This window comes from Mustelus asterias, chromosome 25 (assembly GCF_964213995.1).
Source record: "Mustelus asterias chromosome 25, sMusAst1.hap1.1, whole genome shotgun sequence".
Classification (NCBI taxonomy): Eukaryota; Metazoa; Chordata; class Chondrichthyes; order Carcharhiniformes; family Triakidae; genus Mustelus; species Mustelus asterias.
Genome location: NC_135825.1, coordinates 42,065,759 through 42,091,963, shown reverse-complemented (window position 1 = coordinate 42,091,963; position 26,205 = coordinate 42,065,759). Strand labels below are relative to the sequence as shown.

Genomic DNA, 26,205 nt, shown 5'->3' with positions numbered 1-26,205 from the left:
AAGCCTGTCTCCCATCTACAAGGCACAAGTCAGGAGTGTGATGGAATACCCTTCAGTTGCCTGAATGAATGCACCTCCAACAACACTCGAAACTCTTCCTGCCAAAGCAGCTGCTTGATTGGCACCTCATTCTCCACCTTCAACATTCACTCCCTCTTCCATCGACGCACAGTGTGTGTCTACGACAAGATTCACTGCTGGAGCTCACCAAGGCTCCTTCCACAGCACCTTCCAAACCCACAACAGCTACCATCTAGAAGGACAAGAGCAGCAGATACATGGGAACACCACCACCTGCAAGTTCCCCTCCAAGTCACTCACATCCTGACTTGGAAATATATCGCCGTTCCTTCACTGTTGTTGGGTCAAAATCTTGGAATTCCCTCCCTTACAGCACTGTAGGTGTACCTACATCATATGGACTACAGTGCTTCAAGAGGCAGCTCACCACTGCCTTCTCATGGGCAATTAGGGATGGGCAATAAATGCTGGCCTGGCCAGAAATACCCACATCCTGCGAAAGAATAATAAATGTATTACCCCTTAGTTTGACATCATCAACACAATTTTGAGCTTGTACTTCTGGTTTGGAGTCCAGATCATTTAAGTAAATGGTGAAGAATGGTCCCAGCACTGCTCCCTGTGAAACTCCACTTCCCACCCGCTGCCAGTATGATTGGACGCTGCTCTGCACTTCTTCCAACCATGATGTGGAACTTTTTAATGTCCTCTTGAGGACAGATGGGACTTTGGTTTCAAGTCTCAGCCATTCTGACATTGCAGCTCTCCCTCGATGCTGCACTGGAGTATTCACTTAGATCTCTGGATGGTACAATTCACTGAGCCATGGCTGGCAGACTCAACACGGAGCAATCAGTGCAGAGCAGCAATCAGCAAAGACTCACCTGAAGAAGGGGCTTGCAGCTCCGAAAGCTTGTGTGGCTTTTGCTACCAAATAAACCTGTTGGACTTTAACCTGGTGTTATTAAACTTCTTACGGAAATACAGAGCCAGAGTATAGCGTGGAGTTTGCTGACCTCTGCCCAATACTCCTGCACCAGCTCTCCTCTCCTCTCCTAACGTGGCACTCGTTCCTGCCATGGCGTGGGAACAGATACCTCCTGCTCACACAGGAAAGCTCCCATTAATCCAAAAGCTAACTCTATTTGAGAGGAGGGGCAGGAGAGAGGACCTTAGAGAAAATGCTCTGAGGTTAATCCAGGCACCGCTGCAATTGCGATTTTTTTTTTCAAAATGATAATTTATTGATAAAATATCTGAAAGAACATTAGAAAACATTTCAAAATGGTAATCACAGAGAGAGCAATGATGCTGATGTTTTCTACACACACCATGTTACACTCTGAGGTGCTTCAATACCATAAAAGAAACAATACAGACATTTCAAAATGGTCATTACAGAAAGGACAATGTTATTTAAATCATCTACATAGATCATGTTGCACTCTGAGACGCTTCAATGCAATTGTGATCTATGTAATATTTACTGTATACATTCAATGTGAGTCATTCAGCCCGAGGGGTTCTGTATAATTCCCAGCCACGTTGAGAATGATGTCAGAAAAAGGTACGAATGTAATGTGTGTGTTTGTGTACCAGCTACGGTGGTGAATCTACCCTTGAACACCTCACTGTTACAGTGGAGAATCTCTATTGGTCTCTGATGTGAATGGGTTTTAAATGCAACACTGTCAACTTCTCCGTTTCAGTCTCCGGGCCACCTGGACGAAGCAGGAAGTGAAACTTCAACATTTGATAGTGCTTAAAATAGTCCTGAGCATGCAAATAACCAAACACACTCAATACTCACTCTCAACTTCTGCCTTTAACTCACATTATGCAGTTTGATCAAACTCTCCTTGTTTCACACGTCCACAATTAAAAGTCTAATGATGACCATGAAACCATTGTCGATTGTCGGAATAACCTATCTGGTTCACTAATATCCTTTTAGGGAAGGAAATCTGCCATCCTTACCTAGTCTGGCCTACATGTGACTCCAGACCCACAGCAATATGATTGACTAGCAAGCCACTCAGTTCAAGGGCAGTTAGGGATGAACAACAAATACTGGCCTAGCCAACGATGCCCAGATCTCATGAATTAATTGAAAAAACAGTTTCCCCAATTACATGCTGCAAAACCCTTCATACCTGGTTTTGTAACAAGCCTCATATCACCAACTACTATGGAAGCTGGTCTATTAAGGGCGGGATTTTCCACGCAACCCGTTGTATGGTTTGCGGCAGCAGCATTGGCCGACGGCGAGTCTTCTGGTCTCTGTTGCAATGGGGTTTCCTGTTGAATGCTCTCCTCACTGCTGGGAAACCCACGGCAGGGATGCACCATTGACAGGACTGGACAATCTTGGCAGTGTGAATGGCCAGAAAATTCCAGCCTAAATGTACCTTGGGCTGAGTCGTTGCACACGGTACAGACAGATTGTTATTGGGACAGAGCCACTGAGATTTTACTTATTTTACTTACGTTACTTATTTTTGTTCTATTTGTTTGACTGGACCACATGTTTCTTTCGTAGTCTTCTAAAAGGTGCATTTGCTGTGATGATTTCCATTTGGTAGCCCTGAGGCCCTGCACTGACATTTAATCCATCAATAGGTCAGCGTGTGTCTCTGAGACATGGGGCTCTATTTCTCTCTCAGACTGGGGCCTGCAGCTGGAGCCAAGTACTCACCATCTTGTGTTTCTCTCTCACAGTGACACTGGCACAACTCCACCTGAACGATGTGTTTTTGGGATCATGCTGAGTATTTCTGCCTTCTTGGGTAAGAACCGACTCTATTTACATTCTGGTTCCTTCTGTAAAATACTCTTGTCTAAAGAGCTGTCAGATTTTTTACCCTGTATAGTCTAATTGGAAAGTTTGATGATGGGAGAGGGCTGTGGAGAACATATTTAACCCTTTCTCCCTTATTAATAAAGATTGATTTTCCTGCTTCCTCTTTGTAATAAAGGGAGATTTCAGCGCTCACACTGGAGTTTTTTAGTTATTATTCTGTTTTAATGCTTCAGAATCATTAAATCAGCTTGGGGAGGACAGTGTGGGTGATCCTATTACAAGGCAATGAATTATGCTTGAAAATTTCAAGTCCAGTCACTATAGAGTAATGCGGGTAGCATTACTCCTTCATGGATAAGGTGTGAGGACCGTGTGTTTTGGGAAAAATGTATTTTTCTTTTTATGTGATGCTCCTTTGAATATATAGTGGGCTGGGGAGCATTCTAAAAGTGGGTGAGCTGGTTTGCTGGTTGTGACAGGATTCGGTTCCAGGAAATGCCCATATGACCTGGGGTTGAACAGCCAAGAAGCAAAGGGTGATGGAAAGCTAATGGCAGTGGGGTTGGCACAGCCAGTTTTTCTGTTTGGCTGCTGGAATACTGAGAATTCATGCAAATAGGGAAGGTTTCCTCGGACTGGAAGTTTTCTCAATGTTTCTGGAGCCCAGCAGACTGTGTAAAGGGGTTGGAGAAGGGAGTCTCTGGGATTCTGTGTCATCAGGCCTGTCATGATCCGAATGAGAGAGGGTTCATAGATGTACATCTTGTCAGAGTTGACCCTGTCTGGGTTCTTTAGATGGAATATGGTTGCTAGTGAATGCATTTCAAGGGCCAATATGATTGGATGGCAACTATAAACACATCTCCTGCAGTCAAGATTGTCAATAATTTGGCTGACTCTCCAATCCATTATCAAATGATTATCTGATTACGGGCAGCACAGTGGCACAGTGGTTAGCATTGCTGCCTCACAGCGCCAGGGACCTGGGTTCAATTCTGGCCTCGGGTCACTGTCTGTGGAGTTTGTCCGTTCCCCCTGTGTCTGCGTGGGTTTCCTCTGGGGTGCTTTGGTTTCCTCCCACAGTCCAAAGATGTGCAGGTTAGGTTGATTGGCCATGCTAAATTGCTCCTTAGTGTCAGGGGAACTAAATATGTGGGGTTACAGGGATAGGGTCTGGGTGAGATTGTGATCAGTGCAGACTCAATGGGCCAAATGATCTCCTTCTGCAATGTAGGGATTCTATGACCGGACAAGGCCATTAACTGTGCTACATTCAACTTTTTTTCCCATTTAACTTGAACTGCATTAAACTTCACAATTCCCAAACCCCACTTGGATATTGTTACATCTTGGAGCAATCTTGGAGCATCTTGACACAAAGATGAGTGGGAAAGCAAATTGCGTGGAGGGCACAGAGAGTCTGCAGAGAGATTTGGATAGGCTAAGTGAGTGGGCAAGGATCTGGCAGATGGAGTATAACGTTGGTAAGTGTGAGATTATCCACTTTGGAAGGAATAATAGTAAAATGGACTATTATTTAAACGGTGAAAAATTACAACATGCGACTGTGCAGAGTGACCTGGGGGTCCTTGTGCATGAATCACAAAAACTCAGTTTGCAGGTGCAGCAGGTGATCAAGAAGGCAAATGGAATGTTGGCCTTTATCACGAGGGGGATGGACTATAAAAGCAGGGAGATCATGCTGCAACTGTACAGGGTACTGGTGAGGCTGCACCTAGAGTACTGTGTACAATTTTGGTCCCCTTATTTAAAAAAGGATATATTAGCTTTGAAGGGGGTACAGAGAAGGTTCACCAGGTTGATTCCAGAGATGAGGGGGTTAGCTTATGAGGAGAGATTGAGTAGACTGGGCCTGTACTCATTGGAGTTTAGAAGGTTGAGGCGGAGATCTTATAGAGACATATAAGATAATGAAGGGGCTAGACAGGGTAGAGGCAGCGAGGTTATTTTCACTTACAATGGGAACAAGAACTAGGGGGCATAGCCTCAAAATACAGGGGAGTCAATTTAGAACAGAGTTGAGGAAGAACTTCTTCTCCCAGAGGGTAGTGAATTTTTGGAATTCTCTGCCCAATGAAGCAGTAGAGGCTACCTCGTTAAATGTGTTTAAGTCAAAGATAGATAGATTTTTAACCATTAAGGGAATTAATGGTTATGGGGAGCGGGCGGGTAAGTGGAACTGAACCCACTATCAGATCAGCCATGATCTTATTGAATGGCGGAGCAGGCTTGAGGGGCTAGATGGCCTACTCCTATTTCTTATGTTCTTATCAATCTTTCCCATACAGACAGTCACCCTTGATCCCTCTAAGTTCCAAACACATTCCTGTTATACCTGTAACACAAAGCAACATCACACAATACACGTTTTGTCTCTTCAACTCCCAGCCTCTCTCAGCCCTCTCTTCCCCAAACCTCCCCTTGATACTCAGCTGGAGAAGCTCCCCTCTGACTCCAGGTGCAGTTATCTTTAAGGGAGATGATGTTCAGGGGACCAGTAACTTTACTCAGGAATCAGAACCCACATCAACCATGTAGCAGTCCTCAATCATCCTGCTACCAACACACATCAACTTCATTTGCATATACTTGAATACATCATGCATTGTCTGTTTGTCCACTCCTGAATTTTCTGGAATCTGAGTTGTCTGATCCTCAATCCTATCTCAATGGCCCCCTCCGCCCTGCAATATTCCGAGATCCCTGCACCTCCTGACTAGCCGATTGCGCATCCCAAGTTTTCTTTGCTCCACCATTGTAGGCTGTGGTTTCAGTGACCAATTCTCTAAAATTCCTTTCCTAAACCTCTCAACCTTTCCACCTTTCTTTCCTTCATCAAGATGCTTCCTCAAATTTATCTCTTTGTCCAAGCTTTAGGTCACCTGTTCTTAATGTTACTTTCTGTGACTTGATGTCCAGTTTTGTTTGATAGAAACATAGAAAATAGATGCAGGAGTAGGCCATTCGCCCCTACGAGCCTGCACCACCATTCAGTGGCTGATATTCACTTTCAGTATCCCACTCCTGCTTTCTCTCCATACCCATTGATCCCTTTAGCCACAAGGGCCACGTCCAGCTCCCTCTTGAACATATCTAATGAACTGACCCCAACAGCTTTCTGTGGTAGAGAATTCCACAGGTTCACAACTCTCTGAATGAAGAAGTTCTTCCTCATCTCAGTCCTGAATGGCTTACCCCTTATTCTTGGAGTGTGACCGCTAGTTCTGGAAGCACTTTAGGCTGTTCTTACTAAGTTAAGGGTGCTATATGAAACAAGCTCTGATTGCTAAATCCCGCATATATGTTCCTGAATCCAATATATATCTCCTTGAATCCTTGAATTTTCTAATCCTGAATCACATTTGGATCTTGTTCAACTTCTTGCTGAATCCCAGTTGATGAAAGGTCATCAACCTGAAACATGAACTCTGTTTCTCTCTGCAGATGCTGCCTGACCTGCTGAGTATTTCTGGCAGTTCTTGTTTTTATTCCTAGCATCTGCAGTATTTTGCTTTTGTCCCAGTTGTCTAATCCTGAATCTCTCATCCCTCCGTTCAAATCAATCTCAAAACTTCAAAGGACTGAACTCGTGAGTTGTTCTCCCCATGTGATAGTGTATGATCAAAATGTTGTAATTCAAAGTTCACCAATCCTGGTCTTACAAGGACAACCCCGTTCTGTAAGTCTTTCTGTGAGCACTCGCCTTTATTTTGTACCTCCAAAATAGTTTTGTCATGAGCAAACCACAAGCTATGGTGGACTGTGAAAGAGTTCCCAGCAGTCTGCAGACTGCCACAGGCAGGGACTGAAGGAGCTCTATGATTTGCTCATGTTGCTTACAGCAGCTTAATCATCATCACAAGGTTTGGTTTGTGTCATGTGTTCACTGTGCCATTCACACCCGCAACTTACTCAGCACATTCCAATCAGCTTCACTGTAGTAATATGGGGAAATGCAACAGTCTGTGCACAGCTAGATCACACAAACAGTCATAATGGTTAAAGATAACCTCTTTTAGTTAGAACATAGAACATAGAACATAGAACATTACAGCGCAGAACAGGCCCTTCGGCCCACGATGTTGCACCGACCAGTTAAAAAAAAAAAAAACTGTGACCCTCCAACCTAAACCAATTTCTTTTCGTCCATGAACCTATCTACGGATCTCTTAAACGCCCCCAAACTAGGCGCATTTACTACTGATGCTGGCAGGGCATTCCAATCCCTCACCACCCTCTGGGTAAAGAACCTACCCCTGACATCGGTTCTATAACTACCCCCCCTCAATTTAAAGCCATGCCCCCTCGTGCTGGATTTCTCCATCAGAGGAAAAAGGCTATCACTATCCACCCTATCTAAACCTCTAATCATCTTATATGTTTCAATAAGATCCCCTCTTAGCCGCCGCCTTTCCAGCGAAAACAATCCCAAATCCCTCAGCCTCTCCTCATAGGATCTCCCCTCCATACCAGGCAACATCCTGGTAAACCTCCTCTGCACCCTCTCCAAAGCCTCCACATCCTTCCTGTAATGTGGGGACCAGAACTGCACACAGTACTCCAAGTGCGGCCGCACCAGAGTTGTGTACAGTTGCAACATAACGCTACGACTCCTAAATTCAATCCCCCTACCAATAAACGCCAAGACACCATATGCCTTCTTAACAACCTTATCTACTTGATTCCCAACTTTCAGGGATCTATGCACACATACACCTAGATCCCTCTGCTCCTCCACACTATTCAAAGTCCTCCCGTTAGCCCTATACTCAACACATCTGTTATTCCTACCAAAGTGAATTACCTCACACTTCTCCGCATTAAACTCCATCCGCCACCTCTCGGCCCAACTTTGCAACCTGTCTAAGTCTTCCTGCAAACTACGACACCCTTCCTCACTGTCTACCACACCACCGACTTTGGTGTCATCAGCAAATTTGCTAATCCACCCAACTATACCCTCATCCAGATCATTAATAAATATTACAAACAGCAGTGGCCCCAAAACAGATCCCTGAGGTACACCACTTGTAACCGCACTCCATGATGAATATTTACTATCAACCACCACCCTCTGTTTCCTATCCGCTAGCCAATTCCTGATCCAATTTCCTAGATCACCCCCAATCCCATACATCTGCATTTTCTGCAGAAGCCTACCATGGTGAACCTTATCAAACGCCTTACTAAAATCCATATATACCACGTCCACTGCCTTGCCCCCATCCACCTCCTTGGTCACTTTCTCAAAAAACTCAATAAGGTTAGTAAGGCACGACCTACCTGCCACAAAACCATGCTGACTATCACCTATCAATTCATTACTCTCCAAATAACTATAAATCCTATCCCTTATAATTTTTTCCAACATCTTGCCGACAACAGAAGTGAGACTCACCGGTCTATAATTCCCGGGGAAGTCTCTGTTCCCCTTCTTAAACAATGGGACAACATTCGCTAACCTCCAATCTTCTGGTACTATACCAGAGGCCAACGACGACCTGAAGATCAGAGCCAGAGGCTCTGCAATCACTTCTCTTGCCTCCCAGAGAATCCTTGGATAAATCCCATCCGGACCAGGGGATTTATCTATTTTCAGACCCTCCAGAATATCCTGCACATCCTCCTTATCAACTGTAATACTGTCTATTCTACTCCCTTGCAACCCAGTGTCCTCCTCAGCTATATTCATGTCCCCTTGCGTGAACACCGAAGAGAAATATTGGTTCAATGCTTCACCAATCTCCTCCGGTTCCACACATAACTTCCCTCTGCCATCTATAACTGGCCCTAAACTTGCCCTAACCAACCTTCTGTTCTTGACATACCTATAGAACGCCTTAGGATTCTCTTTAACCCTATCCGCCAAAGTCTTCTCATGTCCCCTTTTAGCCCTTCTAAGCTCGCTCTTCAACTCCCTCTTAGCCAATCTAAAGCTTTCTAGTGCACTACCCGAGTGCTCACGTCTCATCCGAACATAAGCCTCCTTTTTCTTTTTAACCAACAAAGAAACTTTTTTGGTGCACCACGGTTCCCTAGCCCTACCAATTCCTCCTTGCCTGACAGGGACATACCTATCACAGACTCGCAGTAGCTGCTCCTTGAAAAAACTCCACATGTCGGACGTTCCCAGTCCCTGTAATCTCCTAGTCCAACCTATGTTTCCTAATTCTCTCCTAATAGCCTCATAATTACCCTTCCCCCAGCTAAAACCATTGGCCCGAGGTTCATGCCTATCCCTTTCCATCACTAAGGTGAACGTAACCGAATTGTGGTCACTATCACCAAAATGCACACCAACTTCCAAGTCTAGCACCTGGTCTGGCTCATTTCCCAGCACCAGATCCAATATAGCCTCACCTCTAGTTGGCCTGTCTACATACTGAGTCAAAAAACCTTCCTGCACGCTTTGAACAAAAACTGACCCCTCTAACGAGCTAGAGCTATAACAATTCCAGTCAATATTAGTCAAGTTAAAATCCCCCATAACAATTGCCCTATTACTTTCACTCCTAAGCAGGATTGACTCCGCAATCCTTTCCTCAACCTCTCTAGAACTTTTAGGAGGTCTATAAAAGACTCCCAACAGGGTGACCTCTCCTCTCCTATTTCTAATCTCCGCCCATACTACCTCAACAGATAAGTCCTCATCAAACCTCCTCTCTGACACTGTGATACAATCTCTGACCAATAATGCTACCCCTCCCCCTCTTCTACCTCCTTCCCTACTTCGACTAAAACATTTGAACCCCGGGACCTGCAGCATCCATTCCTGCCCCTGCTCTATCCATGTCTCTGAAATAGCCACAACATCGAAGTCCCAGGTACTGATCCACGCTGCAAGTTCACCCACTTTATTGCGAATACTCCTGGCATTGAAGTATACACATTTCAAACCTTGCTCCACCCCACCTCTGCAATGCCGTGCATTGCAGTCCCCATCCATGCATCCCTCACTTTCAGCCCCACTACTCAGGATCCCTCCCCCCCCCCGAATCAGTTTAAACCTCCCTGCATGGCCTTAGCAAATTTACCCCCCAGGATATTGGTCCCCTTCTGATTAAGGTGTAGACCATCCTTCTCATAGAGGTCACACCTTCCCCAGTACGAGCCCCAATTGCTTAAGTACCTGAACCCCTCCCTCCTGCACCATCCCCTCAGCCATGAATTCAAACCTTCCCTCTCCCTATTCCTCTCTAAACTATCCCGTGGTACAGGCAAGAGTCCAGAGATAACCACTCTGTCAGTCTTGGCCTTTAGTTTCCACCCCAACTCCATAAATCCCTGCCTAATATCCCCTTCCCCTATCCTCCCTATGTCGTGTGTCCCCACATGTACAATAACTTGTGGTTTATCTCCCTCCCCCCTAAGAGTCCTGAATACCCTGTCAGACACATCCCGGACCCCAGCCCCTGGTAGGCAACACACCAACCCTGAGTCCCTACCTTTAGTTCCGACCCTCCTATCTGTCTCCTTAATTGTGGAGTCCCCAATCACAAGGCCCAGTCTTTTACAGCCCCTAACCACCTGAGCTTTCTCACTCGGCTCACCCCCCGAGATCTGCTCTCTATGCTCAGTTGATTCCTCCTCAACTGTAGCCTCCAGCACCGAAAACCTATTATGGAGGGGAACCGCCCCAGGGGATTGTCTTCCCGATTGCTTCTTACCCCTCCTCCTGGCATTGACCCAAGCCTCATTTCTAGGAGTTACTATTTCTCTATAACTCCTATCAACTTCCACCTCCGCCTCCCGAATTATGCGGAGTTCCTCTACCTCCCCCTCCAGCTCCTTTACACGCTCCTCCAGAAGCTGCAATCTAATGCACTTCTTACAACTAAAATCTCCTGAAACACTACTGGATTTCCTCACCACATACATCCCACAGGAGATGCAGCATACTGCCTGAACTGCCATCCCTGAAGCCATTACCAGCAAGAAAAAAAGAAAACAAAAAACTTCCCCACACTTCCCCAACTGTCACTCTCCACTGCAGCCCGAGCAACACTCCCTCACTGAGACACCAACTGTCACACTCTACAAGGGTAAGTATTGCCAGGAGTCAAATAGTGCCATCTGATCCTTTCTGTCCACCAAAGGGGTTTTGGGTGGCACAGTGCCTCACAGCGCCAGGGACCTGGGTTCAATTCCCGCCTTGGGTCACTGTCTGTGTGGAGTCTGCACGTTCTCCCTGTGTCTGCGTTGGTTTCTTCCGGGTGCTCCGGTTTCCTCCCACAGTTTGAAAGACGTGCTGGTTAGGAGCATTGGCCATGCTAAATCCTCCCTCCGTGTACCCGAACAGGCACCGGAGTGTGGTGACTAGGGGATTTTCACAGTAACTTCATTGCAGTGTTAATGTAAGCCTACTTGTGACACTAATAAATATACTTAAACTTAAGAATGGCTACTCCCATTATTGGTCCTTACGTTCCTTACAACCCAGAGCTTACCTTTTCCTGTATCCAGATACATGATAGTCAGAGTTAGGGAGTGGCCCTGCACCCTGTATGTGACTGATGGAATATATAATGTAGGATTCCACCCTCTCCAAAAGGGTAGACTAGAGACCCCTCCTTTGTGATGTGAGAGGTGGGCCTGCGTCTTCTGCTCCCCTGTTCATTGGGCAGGTTTGGTGACAGGAGTGGAAAATCTCATGAGATACCCAAATTGCATTTTGCATTGACATGAAAGTGTGATGTGCTTACTTCCCCCCCCCCCGCCCCGCCCCAACACCACCCTCACCAGTGACATAGTACACTGTTGGAACATAATTTCCATACATTAGCATCTCATTATCAGACCCCTATGCCTGAATCACACCCCTCCGCCCCTGCCCCAGCCCCACCATTGGAAAGTCCATACAAGATGGTGTGAGGACGGACTGGCATAAAATTCGACTGGTCTCCCAGGGCGTGCACCTGGTGAGCTGATCTGTCAGAGGAGCTCAGGTGAGTGCATTGCTCAGGGGGAGAAGGTCATGCCCAGGCAGTACGCTGGTAGATTCTGCCCATGGACTTTGAACCAGCAGAGCTTTTCTTATTTAAATTGGATATATAAATGTACTGAATATTTACTGATATTTACACAGTACAGATTGAAATAGAAGCTTCCTTATTGTCCTCAATATGTAAAAGTGAGACTCTGCGGCAGGATTTTCCGTGAAACCTGCCACGTCCTTCCTGGGAGGTAGCCCACCATTGGCCAGCGGCAGCATTTTCTGGTCCCGCCGTTGTCAGCGCGCCTTCCTGTTGAATGCACCGCTTGGCGCCGGGAAACTTGCAGTGGGGCTGTGTCACCAACGGGACTGGAAGATCCCACCAGCTTGAAGGGCTGGAAAGTTCCGACAATCTAGAACAAGCTATAGGTTGAGAGGTGGCATATTTAAAACTGAGATAAGGAGAAACTACTTCTCACAGAGGGAGGTGAATTTGTAGAACTCACTGCTCCATGGCACTGTGGAGTCTGAATCGTTGAATATTTTCAAGAAGGAGATAGACATATTTCTAATAAAAAGAAGGGATAAGAGGGTATGGGGGACAGGTGGGGAGGTGGATTTGAGACCAGGGAGAGATCAGCCATGATCTGATTGAATGGCGGAGCAGACTCGAAGGGCTGAATTTGCCTACTTCTGCTCCTAATTCCTAGCTTCCTAAGGATATCTCACTTTATTAAAGGGGATCAACTGATTCAAGTGTACCCTGAGCTTTCATATCTGAAATCTGGGTTTGAATCTGGAATGAATTTACACAAAAATATCTCCATTGGAACAAAATTAACAATCTTACCCAGAAAGGCCTCAGTATTTTACCATTGAAAAGAAAATCTTCTCCCCTCCTTTTCTGAAGTTGGCTCCTAGAGTTCCGTGGACACCCTCCCCCACTTGTCAAAATGACTTTTATTCGTGGGTGAACCATGACAATGGTGGCAATTCAACCACAGGAACAGCATCATCGTCATCACATAGGGGTCTGATAATGCTGTCTGTCCCTGACAACCATAACCTGTTAACTGCAAGTTCCATTTTGCATCATATAAAATATGTGTGTATATTTCATATACCTCTTGCTGCAAGACATTCGAAAATTGTGGTGAGCATTCAAAATCTGACCCTGTTTGATGTTAGTTTTTTTTGTCTATTTGATTGGGCTGAGCTTTAAGCAGAGTTCCTACCTGAATGGAGATGTTTCTTTTCTGGCGAAGCTCATTGTGAGCCAGCTAACCAAGGCTTCTTCACGAGCTATTTTATGTTGTGAAATTATAATTCGAGGCTTCAGACAATACAGGTGGTGTGACCAGGCTGATTCCCAGGCTCAAAGATAGAGGAAAGTCAGTATAGACTTGAGGTTTTTAGTCTGTAAATGAAGAGAATTGAGAGAGGAATATAATGTTATTTTAAATTAAACTGGGATGCTCAAACTGCCTGGTCTTTTCCATCAGTTTCCTGGTCCTTCCCTTTTCCAATGCACGCAGAGTCTCCCCTGATGTGGGCATCATTGTCAATGCCAGCATTTTATTTGCCATCTCTCATTGCCCTGTGAAACACTGGTGAGCCTAATCCTCCAAACAGTAGTTTTGATACAGCTGAGTTAACAGTGTTGTTGTGAATGTGATCAGATGTTGTCCAGGGGGTAAGGATGACAGATTTCCAGACAACAATGAACCAGTGGAGTTTTACAAAAATCAGACTCACTTTTAGTGAACAGCCTGTGTTTATGTAGTGCCTTTAAAGTCATGAATCATCTCAAGGCGATTCACAGGAGGGTTGTAAAGCAAGATTTAACTCTGAGCCACAAGGAGAATTTTGGACAGATGAAGGGGCAGATTATATTGGAGACCAATTTGCTGATGATACAAAGATAGGGAGGAAGGCAAGTTGTGAGGAGGATACAAAGAGTCCACAATGGAATTTAGATAGGTTCAGTTAGTGGTCAAAAATTGGCAGATGGAGAATAATGTAGGAAAATGTGATCTTGCAGGAAGAATGGGAAAGAGAATATTATTTAAAATAGATGCTGTTAGAATGGAGGACGAAAGGAGGACCCAGAGGCAGTCAGCAGCAACTAGAAGAGCTGGTGAAAGGAGAGCTCATAGCAGTAAAGTTTACGAGCAGCAGTAAAGGTTATTGGCAGTAACAGGCTTTATTAAATATAAATTAGTTAAAAATAAATTAATTATCACATAATAAAGATGGCAAGATAGATCTTGTGTAGTGACTGCAGAATATAGGGGTTCCTGGATGCTGGTGCAATCCAGGGCAGACACGTCTACAGTGGCTCGAGGAGCTCTGGCTCAGGGACATTCAGCTGGAGGCTGAGCTGCAGACACTGCGATACATCACAGAGCGGGAAAGTTACCTGGAAACGTTGTACCTGTCAGTGCACTCTTGGGGACCCGCCGCATCCTTCACTGTGGGATCGCAAAATCCCGGCCTTATTATTTTTCAATAGTACTGCTGATTTAGCATTTAACTGTATATAATTAAAGAAATGGATTATGCATAGACTGAAAAGGTACTCCATTCTCTTGTATCTGTCTTGTGGATAATTCTTATTAAGTATTATTTCTTCCTGGCCTTCATTTGTCCCAATCCAAAATACCTTTTAATTTTACTTTAATTTGACTTTATGTATGGACTATGTGTCAGTGCCTCGATTATTTGCAGCAAGTTTAGAGATGATGCCCAGACTCTGAAAGGTGAAGCTTTTTATTCTGTGCTTTAATTCTCAAAACTGCTGACATCACTCCGAATCATAAAATCCCTACAGAAGGAGGCCATTCAGCCCATCAAGCCTGCACCAACAACAATCCCACCCAGGCTCTATCCCTGTAACCCCACGTATTTACCCTGCTAGTCATTTACCATTGCAGGCAGTGCAATGTTTCTCCTGTGGGATGTTTGAGGTGAGGGACACCATTAGTGTCCCAGCTGAGTACACCTGTAGGAAGTGCACCCAATTCCAGCTCCTTGAAGACCGTGTTAGGGATCTGGAGCTGGAACTGGATGAACTCGGGAGGCAGAGACAGTTATAGATAAAAGCTACAGGGAGGTTCATACTCCTAGGAATGAGGATACTTGGGTGACTGTGAGAAGGGATAAGAAGCAGTCAGAGCAGCGATCCCCTGTGGCCGTTCCTCTGTATAACAAGTATACCGTTTTGGATACTGTTGGGGAGGATGACTTAACAGGGGTAAGCCATGGGGTACAGGTCTCTGGCACAGAGTCTGTCCCTGTTGCACAGAAGGGAAAGGGGGAGAGGAGTAGAACATTAGTTATTGGGGACTCCATAGTTAGGGGGACAGATAGGAGATTCTGTGGGAGCGAGAGGGACTCGCGGCTGGTGAGTTGCCTCCCAGGTGCCAGAGTCTGTGATGTCTCGGATCGTGTTTTTGAGATCCTTAAAGGGGAAGGGGACCAGCCCCAAGTTGTGGTCCACATAGGCACCAATGACATAGGTAGGAAAAGGGATGGGGATGTTAGGCAGAAATTCAGGGAGTTGGGGTGGAAGCTTAGAGCTCGAACAAATAGAGTTGTTATCTCTGGTTTGTTACCCGTGCCACGTGCTAGCGAGGAGAGGAATAGGGAGAGAGAACAGTTGAACACGTGGCTACAGGAATGGTGCAGGTGGGAAGGATTCAGATACCTGGACAATTGGGGCTCATTCTGGGTTAGGTGGGACCTCTACAAACGGGATGGTCTTCACCTGGACCAGAGGGGTACCAATATTCTGGGGGGGGAAATTTGCGAATGCTCTTCGGGAGGATTTAAACTAATTCAGTAGGGGAATGGGAACCTGAATTGTTGCTCCAGTGTACAGGAGGATGTGAGTGGTGAGGACATGAATAAGGTTTCAAGGTCACAGGAGTGTACCGGCAGGCAGGAAGGTTTTTTGAAGTGTGTCTACTTCAACGCCAGAAGCATCCGGAATAAGGTGGGTGAACTTGCAGCATGGGTTGGTACCTGGGACTTCGATGTTGTGGCCATTTCAGAGACATGGATAAAGCAGGGACAGGAATGGTTGTTGCAGGTTCCGGGGTTTAGATGTTTCAGTAAAATCAGGGAAGGTGGTAAAAGAGGGGGAGGTGTGGCATTGATAGTCAAGTAAGAAGTCTCACAACACCAGGTTAAAGTCCAACAGGTTTATTTGGTAGCAAATACCATAAGCTTTCGGAGCGCAGCTCCTTCGTCAGATGAGTGAAAATGTGCTCTCAAACAGTGCACAGAGACACAAAATCAAGTTACAGAGTACTGATTAGAATGCGAATCCCTAAAGCCAGCCAGGTCTTAAAGGTACAGACAATGTGGGTGGAGGGAGCATTAAACACAGGTTAAAGAGATGTGTATTGTCTCCAGACAGAACAGCTAGTGAGATTCTGCAAGCCCAGGGGGCAAGCTGTGGGGTTACTGATAATGTGACATAACTCCAACATCCCGGTTTAGGCCGTCCTCATGTGTGCGGAACTTGGCTATCAGTTTCTGCTCAGCGACTCTGCGCTGTCGTGTGTCGTGAAGGCCGCCTTGGAGAACGCTTACCTGAAGATCCAAGGCTGAATGCCCGTGACTGCTGAAGTGCTCCCCCACAGGAAGAGAACAGTCTTGCCTGGTGATTGTCGAGCGGTGTTCATTCATCCGTTGTCGTAGCGTCTGCATGGTTTCCCCAATGTACCATGCCTCGGGACATCCTTTCCTGCAGCGTATCCTACTCTTGCAACTCGGCCAACGTTGTCTACCTGATACGCTGCAAGAAAGGATGTCCCGAGGCATGGTACATTGGGGAAACCATGCAGACGCTACAACAACGGATGAATGAACACCGCTCGACAATCACCAAAGAACAAAGAACAAAACAGCACAGGAACAAGCCCTTCGGCCCTCCAAGCGCGTGCCGCTCCCTGGTCCAACTAGACCATTCTTTTGTATCCCTCCATTCCCACTCCGTTCATATGGCTGTCTAGATAAGTCTTAAACGTTCCCAGTGTGTCCGCCTCCACCACCTTGCCTGGCAGCGCATTCCAGGCCCCCACCACCCTCTGTGTAAAATATGTCCTTCTGATATCTGTGTTAAACCTCCCCCCCTTCACCTTGAACCTATGACCCCTCGTGAACGTCACCACCGACCTGGGGAAAAGCTTCCCACCGTTCACCCTATCTATGCCTTTCATAATTTTATACACCTCTATTAAGTCTCCCCTCATCCTCCATCTTTCCAGGGAGAACAACCCCAGTTTACCCAATCTCTCCTCATAACTAAGCCCCTTCATACCAGGCAACATCCTGGTAAACCTCCTCTGTACTCTCTCCAAAGCCTCCACGTCCTTCTGGTAGTGTGGCGACCAGAACTGGACGCAGTATTCCAAATGCGGCCGAACCAACGTTCTATACATCTGCAACATCAGACCCCAACTTTTATACTCTATGCCCCGTCCTATAGAGGCAAGCATGCCATATGCTTTCTTCACCACCTTCTCCACCTGTGACGTCACCTTCAAGGATCTGTGGACTTGCACACCCAGGTCCCTCTGCGTATCTACACCCTTTATGGTTCTGCCATTTATTGTATAGCTCCCCCCTACGTTAGTTCTACCAAAATGCATCACTTCGCATTTATCAGGATTGAACTCCATCTGCCATTTCTTTGCCCAAATTTCCAGCCTATCTATATCCTTCTGTAGCTTCTGACAATGCTCCTCAGTATCTGCAAGTCCTGCCAATTTTGTGTCGTCCGCAAACTTACTGATCACCCCAGTTACACCTTCTTCCAGATCGTTTACATAAATCACAAACAGCAGAGGTCCCAATACAGAGCCCTGCGGAACACCACTTGTCACAGGCCTCCAGCCGGAAAAAGACCCTTCCACTACCACCCTCTGTCTTCTGACCAAGCCAGTTCTCCACCCATCTAGCCACCTCCCTCTTTATCCCATGAGATCCAACCTTTTTCACCAGCCTACCATGAGGGACTTTGTCAAACGCTTTACTGAAGTCCATATAGACGACATCCACGGCCCTTCCATCGTCAACCATTCTGGTCACTTCTTCAAAAACTCCACCAAGCAAGACTGTTCTCTTCCTGTGGGGGAGCACTTCAGCAGTCACGGGCATTCAGCCTTGGATCTTCAGGTAAGCGTTCTCCAAGGCGGCCTTCACGACACACGACAGCGCAGAGTCGCTGAGCAGAAACTGATAGCCAAGTTCCGCACACATGAGGACGGCCTAAACCGGGATGTTGGATTTATGTCACATTATCAGTAACCCCCACAGCTTGCCTCCTGGGCTTGCAGAATCTCACTAGCTGTTCTGTCTGGAGACAATACACATCTCTTTAACCTGTGTTTAATGCTCCCTCCACCCACATTGTCTGTACCTTTAAGACCTGGCTCGCTTTAGGGATTCGCATTCTAATCAGTATCCTGTAACTTGATGTTGTGTCTCTGTGCACTGTTTGAGAGCACATTTCCACTCCATCTGATGAAGGAGCAGCGCTCCGAAAGCTTATGGTATTTGATATCAAATAAACCTGTTGGACTTTAACCTGGTGTTGTGAGACTTCTTACTGTGTTCACCCCAGTCCAACGCCGGCATCTCCACATCATTGTTAGTCAAGGACAGTGTTACGGTGGCAGAAAGGACGTTTGATGAGGACTCGTCTACTGAGGTAGTATGGGCTGAGGTTAGAAACAGGAAAGGAGAGGTCACCCTGTTGGGAGTTTTCTATAGTTCTCTGAAAAGTTCCAGAGATGTAGAGGAAAGGATTGCAAAGATGATTCCGGATAGGAGCGAAAGTAACAGGGTCGTTGTTATGGGGGACTTTAACTTTACAAATATTGGCTGGAAACGCTATAGTTCGAGTGCTTTAGAGGGGTCAGCTTTTGTCCAATGTGTGCAGGAGAGTTTCCTGACACAGTATGTAGATAGGCCAACAAGAGGCGAGGCCACGTTGGATTTGGTACTGGGTAATGAACCAGGCCAGGTGTTAGATTTGGAGGTAGGTGAGCACTTTGGTGATAGTGACCACAATTCGGTTACGTTTCCTTTAGCAATGGAAAGGGATAGGTATATACCGCAGGGCAAGAGTTATAGCTGGGGGAAAGGAAATTATGATGTGATTAGGTGAGATTTAGGATGCATAGGATGGGGAAGAAATCTGCAGGGGATGGGCACAATTGAAATGTGGAGCTTGTTCAAGGAACAGCTACTGCGTGTCCTTGATAAGTATGTACCTGTCAGGCAGGGAGGAAGTGGTCGAGCGAGGGAACCATGGTTTACTAAAGAAGTTGAATCTCTTGTGAAGAGGAAGGAGACTTTTGTAAAGATGAGACATGAAGGCTCAGTTAGGGCGCTTGAGAGTTACAAGTTAGCCAGGAAGGACCTGAAGAGAGAGCTAAGAAGAGCCAGGAGGGGACATGAGAAGTCTTTGGCAGGTAGGATCAAGGAAAACCCTAAAGCTTTCTATAGGTATGTCAGGAATAAAAGAATGACTAGGGTAAGATTAGGGCCAGTCAAGGACAGTAGTGGGAAGTTGTGCGTGGAGTCCGAAGAGAAAGGAGAGGCACTAAATGAATATTTTTCGTCAGTATTCACACAGAAAAAAGACAATGTTGTCGAAGAGAATACTGAGATACAGGCTATTAGACTAGACGGGATTGAGGTTCATAAGGAGGAGGTGTTAGCAATTCTGGAAAGTGTGAAAATAGATAAGTCCCTTTGGCCGGATGGGATTTATCCTAGGATTCTCTGGGAAGCTAGGGAGGAGATTGCAGAGCCTTTGGCTTTGATCTTTATGTCGTCATTGTCTGCAGGAATAGTGCAAGAAGACTGGAGGATAGCAAATGTTGTCCCCTTGTTCAAGAAGGGGAGTAGAGACAACCCTGGTAATTATAGACCAGTGAGCCTTACTTCTGTTGTGGGCAAAGTTTTGGAAAGGATTATAAGAGATAGGATTTATAATCATCTAGAAAGGAATAATTTGATTAGGGATAGTCAATACGGTTTTGTGAAAGGTAGGTCGTGCCTCACAAACCTTATTGAGTTCTTTGAGAAGGTGACCAAAGAGGTGGATGAGGGTAAAGCAGTTGATGTGGTGTATATGGATTTCAGTAAAGCGTTTGATAAGATTCCCCATGGTAGGCTATTGCAGAAAATACAGAGGCATGGGATTGAGGGTGATTTTGCGGTTTGGATCAGAAATTGGCTAGCTGTAAGAAGACAGAGGGTGGTAGTTGATGGGAAATGTTCATCCTGGAGTTCAGTTACTAGTGGTGTACCGCAAGGATCTGTTTTGGGGCCACTGCTGTTTGTCATTTTTATAAATGACCTGGATGAGGGCGTAGAAGGCTAGGTTAGTAAATTTGCGGATGACACTAAAGTCTGTGGAGTTGTGGACAGTGCGGAAGGATGTTGCAGGTTACAGAGGGACATAGATAAGCTGCAGAGCTGGGCTGAGAGGTGGCAAATGGAGTTTAATGCGGAAAAGTGTGAGGTGATTCACTTTGGAAGGAGTAACAAGAATACAGAGTACTGGGCTAATGGTAAGATACTTGGTAGTGTGGGTGAGCAGAGAGATCTCGGTGTCCATGTGCATTGACCCCTGAAAGTTGGCACCCAGGTTGATCGGGTTGTTAAGAAGGCGTACAGTGTGTTAGCTTTTATTGGTAGAGGGATTGAGTTTCGGAGCCATGATGTCATGGTGCAGCTGTACAAAACTCTGGTGCGGCCGCACTTGGAGTATTGCGTACAGTTCTGGTCACCGCATTATAGGAAGGATGTGGAAGCATTGGAAAGGGTGCAGAGGAGATTTACCAGGATGTTGCCTGGTATGGTGGGAAGGTCTTATGAGGAAAGGCTGAGTGACTTGAGGCTGTTTTCATTAGAGAGAAGAAGGTTAAGAGGTGACTTAATAGAGGCATACAAGATGATCAGAGGATTAGATAGGGTGGACAGTGAGAGCCTTTTTCCTCGGATGGTGATGGCTAGCACGAGGGGACATAGCTTTAAATTGAGGGATGATAGATATAGGACAGATGTTAGAGGTAGGTTCTTTACTCAGAGAGTAGTAAGGTCGTGGAATGCCCTGCCTGCAGCAGTAGTGGGCTCGTCAACATTAAGGGCATTTAAAGGGTCATTGGATAAACATATGGATGATATTGGAATAGTGTAGGTTAGATGGGCTTTAGATTGGTTTCACAGGTTGGCGCAACATTGAGGGCCGAAGGGGCTGTACTGCACTGTAACGTTCTATGTTCTAGTCCTCCTGACACTAAGGGGCAATTTAGCATGGCCAATCTACCTAACCTGAACATCTTTGGAGTGTGGGAGGAAACCGGAGCACCCAGAGGAAACCCACGCAGACACAGGTAGAATGTGCAAACCTCACACAGACAGTCAGTCAAGGCCGGAATCGAACCCGGGTCCCTGGCTTTGTGAGACAGCAGTGCTAACCACTGTGCCACCCGGAGCTGGAGACCATCATCACCTGTTTAAAAGAGAACATAAACAATCCGTTGTGGCTGTGGCCAGGAGCAGAAGAATTTAATCTGTCCAATCATATCTGTAAATGTGGAAAGCTCAAATCTAATGATGCTCAATATTAATTGACTAGCCGCAGAGCCCCTACATTGGAAAATCTCACGGCTCACTTCTGACTATCATGTATTGGATACTGATCCATTCAGAATGATCTCATTTATTCTGTTCATAACTGAATACAATACAGAACTATTACTCAATTATTTAATTCTTAAATAGCTCAGACCAACAGTTGGATTTTTTTATAGGAACATAGCAATCCAAAGATTGTGTGATTAACTTAAAAAAAAGAAACAGCAGAAAGAGTTAATTCCGTAGTTTGTTTCTGGGGAGTGTGGGGGGACGGGCGGGGGGTGCTGTTTTGGGATGGGGTGGGTGGAGAAAACTTGGCACACAATTGCATCATTGTACGTAATTTTTTAAAAAAGCTCCCCCAAGCACAAACTCTATTTTAAGCTGGCTCTCTTCATTTAGTTCTTCAACTTCCCCTAAATTGTACATTAAATTCCAATTATTTCGAAACCTTTTTGCCGTTTTGTAGGAGACAACAGCTTCTTAAAAAGCACACACTACAACTTACACACACTCCATCAAAGAAACTGAATCCTTCCCATCTCTTTTATTTATCCTTTTCCCCTTCAAACCAATTCTCAATTTTTGCTAAAAGTAAATTAGTGGATTCTGGAATATGAAACAAAGACAGAAAATGCTGGAAAATCTCAGCAGATCTGACAGCCTCTGTGGAGAGGGAACAGAGTCTGGATCACCCTTTGTCAGAGCTCTGATGTTTGCAAACAACACTCTGTTTAAACAATGACTTAACTTGAATGTACGGTCTGCACTCAGAAGAGGTGCTCCAAAGGGTCAGGGTACGGATTGTGAATGATGATGGGGCAGGAATCCAATCTCAGTGAGTACACTCGGGTTCTCAGTGGGGAAATGTTTGATGTTAGCTAGGACCTTGAGTGTCCCTCTCTTGATGTAACTCTGGGGAGCTTGAAGAATCTGTTTAAAATGATTGCTTCCTAACTCAGTTTTGGAACCTCCCCAGCACTTGTTTAATTTGGAAAAGAAAGATTCATATGACTCCTCTGGAGCGATTTCAAGCCTCGTGGGTTCCAGTGTTGGTCTAACATTATACCTCGTACACTGTACTCTGCTGTATGTTTCCTGTTTGCAGCAGAACTGATCAAACAGCACAATCCCTTTTGTAGGTTACGGACATGTTCTCCTAACCCCTAATACGTTTTATTCAGCCCTAGGCAAACACACGTGGCATTTTCTAAACAGCATTTGATCTCTCTCTGGAAAGAAGACTTCTAAACACTTTGACCTCTCTAAACCATGCTAGCTCAGGCTGTCATGTTGACATTCCTGAGCTGTTAGGATGACATCTGGTGCATTCTCTTATCTATGCAATTGTTTAGAAAAGACCAGAGTGTGATCCAGCAGACGAACCAGTGCCAAGATTGGGAGAGCTGTCTCACAGACTAACCAAGCAACAGCCTGACGTAGTCATTTCCACAGAATCATACCTTACAGATAACAGCCCAGACACCACCATTACCATCCTGGATGTGTCCTGTCCCACCGGCAGGACAGACCCAGCAGAGGTGGCACAGTGGTATGCAGTCGGGAGGGAGTTGTGTGGAGGACGGAGAAGATCTGCAGAGAGATTTGGACAGGCTGAGTGAGTGGACGAGGATCTGGCAGATGGAGTATAACGTTGACAAATGTGAGGTTATTCACTTTGGAGGAAATAATAGCAAATTGGATTATTATCTAAATGGAAAAAAATTACAACATGCTACTGTGCAAAGGGACCTGGGGGTCCTTGTGCATGAGACGCAAAAACCCAGTCTGCAGGTGCAACAGGTGATCAAGAAGGCAAATGGGATGTTGGCCTATATCGCAAGGGGGATAGAATATAAAAGATCACCAGTCTGCAGGTGCAACAGGTGATCAAGAAGGCAAATGGGATGTTGGCCTATATCGCAAGGGGGATAGAATATAAAAGAAGAGATGTCTTGCTGCATCTGTACAGGGCATTGGTGAGGCCGCAGCTGGAATACTGTGTGCAGTATTGGTCCCCTTATTTGCGGAAGGATATATTGGCCTTGGAGGGAGTGCAGAGAAGGTTCACCAGGTTGATACCAGAGATGAGGGGTGTTGATTATGAGGAGAGACTGAGCAGACTGGATTTGTACTCGTTGGAATTTAGAAGGGTGAGGGGGGATCTTATAGAGACCTATAAGATAATGAAGGGGCTGGATAGAGTAGAGGTGGAGAGATTCTTTCCACTTAGAAAGGAAGCTAGAACTAGAGGGCACAGCCTCAAAATAAAGGGGGGTCAGTTTAGGACAGAGTTGAGGAGGAACTTCTTCTCTCAGAGGGTGGGGAATCTCTGGAATTCTCTGCCCACTGAAGTGGTGGAGGCTACCTCATTGAATATGCTTAAATCACGGATAGATGGATTCCTGATCGGTAAGGGAATTAGGGGTTATAGGGATCAGGCAGGTAAGTGGAACTCATCCACTTCAGATCAGCTCAGGGAGACGAGAGATGAAATTGCTGGGCCTCTGACGGAAATCTTTGTCGCTTCTTTGGACACGGGTGAGGTCCCTGAGGATTGGAGGATAGCGAATGTGGTCCCGTTGTTTAAGAAGGGTAGCAGGGATAACCCAGGAAATTATAGGCCAGTGAGCTTGACGTCCGTGGTAGGGAAGTTGTTGGAGAGGATTCTTAGAGACAGGATGTATGTGCATTTAGAACGGAACAATCTCATTAGTGACAGACAGCATGGTTTTGTAAGATGGAGGTCGTGCCTTACAAATTTGGTGGAGTTTTTTGAGGAAGTGACAAAAACGGTTGATGAAGGAAGGGCCTTGGATGTCGTCTATATGGATTTCAGTAAGGCATTTGACAAAGTCCCACATGGCAGGTTGGTTAAGAAGGTTAAGGCTCATGGGATACAAGGAGAAGTGGCTAGATGGGTGGAGAACTGGCTTGGCCATAGGAGACAGAGAGTAGTGGTCGAAGGGTCTTTTTCCGGCTGGAGGTCTGTGACCAGTGGTGTTCCGCAGGGCTCTGTACTGGGACCTCTGCTATTTGTGATATATATATTGGGCGGCATGGTAGCACAGTGGTTAGCACTGCTGCTTCACAGCTCCAGGGTCCCGGGTTCGATTCCCGGCTCGGGTCACTGTCTGTGTGGAGTTTGCACATTCTCCTCGTGTCTGCGTGGGTTTCCTCCGGGTGCTCCGGTTTCCTCCCACAGTCCAAAGATGTGCGGGTTAGGTTGATTGGCCAGGTTAAAAATTGCCCCTTAGAGCCCTGGGATGCGTAGGTTAGAGGGATTAACGGGTAAATATGTGGGGGTAGGGCCTGGGTGGGATTGTGGTCGGTGCAGACCCGATGGGCTGAATGGCCTCCTTCTGCACTGTAGGGTTTCTATGATTTCTATGAGATAAATGATTTGGAAGACGGTGTAACTGGTGTAATCAGCAAGTTTGCGGATGACACGAAGATGGCTGGACTTGCGGATAGCGAAGAGCATTGTCGGGCAATACAGCAGGATATAGATAGGCTGGAAAACTGGGCGGAGAGGTGGCAGATGGAGTTTAATCCGGATAAATGCGAAGTGATGCATTTTGGAAGAAATAATGTAGGGAGGAGTTATACAATAAATGGCAGAGTCATCAGGAGTATAGAAACACAGGGACCTAGGTGTGCAAGTCCACAAATCCTTGAAGGTGGCAACACAGGTGGAGAAGGTGGTGAAGAAGGCATATGGTATGCTTGCCTTATAGGACGGGGTATAGAGTATAAATGCTGGAGTCTGATGATGCAGCTGTATAGAACGCTGGTTAGGCCACATTTGGAGTACTGCGTCCAGTTCTGGTCGCCGCACTACCAGAAGGACGTGGAGGCGTTAGAGAGAGTGCAGAGAAGGTTTACCAGGATGTTGCCTGGTATGGAGGGTCTTAGCTATGAGGAGAGATTGGGTAGACTGGGGTTGTTCTCCCTGGAAAGACGGAGAATGAGGGGAGATCTAATAGAGGTGTACAAGATTATGAAGGGGATAGATAGGGTGAACGGTGGGAAGCTTTTTCCCAGATCAGAAGTGACGTTCACGAGGGGTCACGGGCTCAAGGTGAGAGGGGCGAAGTATAACTCAGATATTAGAGGGATGTTTTTTACACAGAGGGTGGTGGGGGCCTGGAATGCGCTGCCAAGTAGGGTGGTGGAGGCAGGCATGCTGACATCGTTTAAGACTTACCTGGATAGTCACATGAGCAGCCTGGGAATGGAGGGATACAAACGATTGGTCTAGTTGGACCAAGGAGCGGCACAGGCTTGGAGGGCCGAAGGGCCTGTTTCCTGTGCTGTACTGTTCCTTGTTCTTTGTTCTTTGTTCAGCCATGATCTTATTGAATGGCGGGGCAGGCTCGAGGGGCTAGATGGCCTACTCCTGCTCCTATTTCTTATGTTCTTATATAACTACTAGACTGGGTCTGCAGCAGGTGGTGAGGGAACCAACAAGAAGAAAAAACATACTTGACCTCATCCTTACCAATCTGCCAGCTGCAGATACATCTGTCCATGACAGTATCGATAAGAGTGACCACCGCACGGTCCTTGTGGAGGCAAAGTCCCGCATTCACATTGAGAATAACCTCCATCGTGTTGTGTGGCACTATCACCGTGCTTAATGGTTCAGACTTCGAATTGCTCTGGCAACTCAAGACTGGACATCCACGAGGCACTGTGGGCCATCAACAGCAGCAGAATTGAACTCCAGCACAATCTGCAACCTCATGGCTCGACATATTCCCCCCATCTC

General features: G+C 46.1%; 1 protein-coding gene across 3 annotated transcripts in view; it reads left to right on the top strand.

Moving 5' to 3' along the window:
* The window catches only part of LOC144511906 (DNA damage-regulated autophagy modulator protein 2-like), a 124,448-nt gene that overhangs the window by 37,718 nt on the left and 60,525 nt on the right, over positions 1-26,205 (top strand). For all 3 annotated transcript variants that reach the window (XM_078242358.1, XM_078242356.1, XM_078242357.1), the window contains one exon: positions 2,740-2,807. In XM_078242358.1, coding sequence (XP_078098484.1) covers positions 2,783-2,807 — 25 coding nt within the window. In that variant the 5' untranslated portion in view covers positions 2,740-2,782. The remainder of the gene's footprint in view (positions 1-2,739; positions 2,808-26,205) is intronic.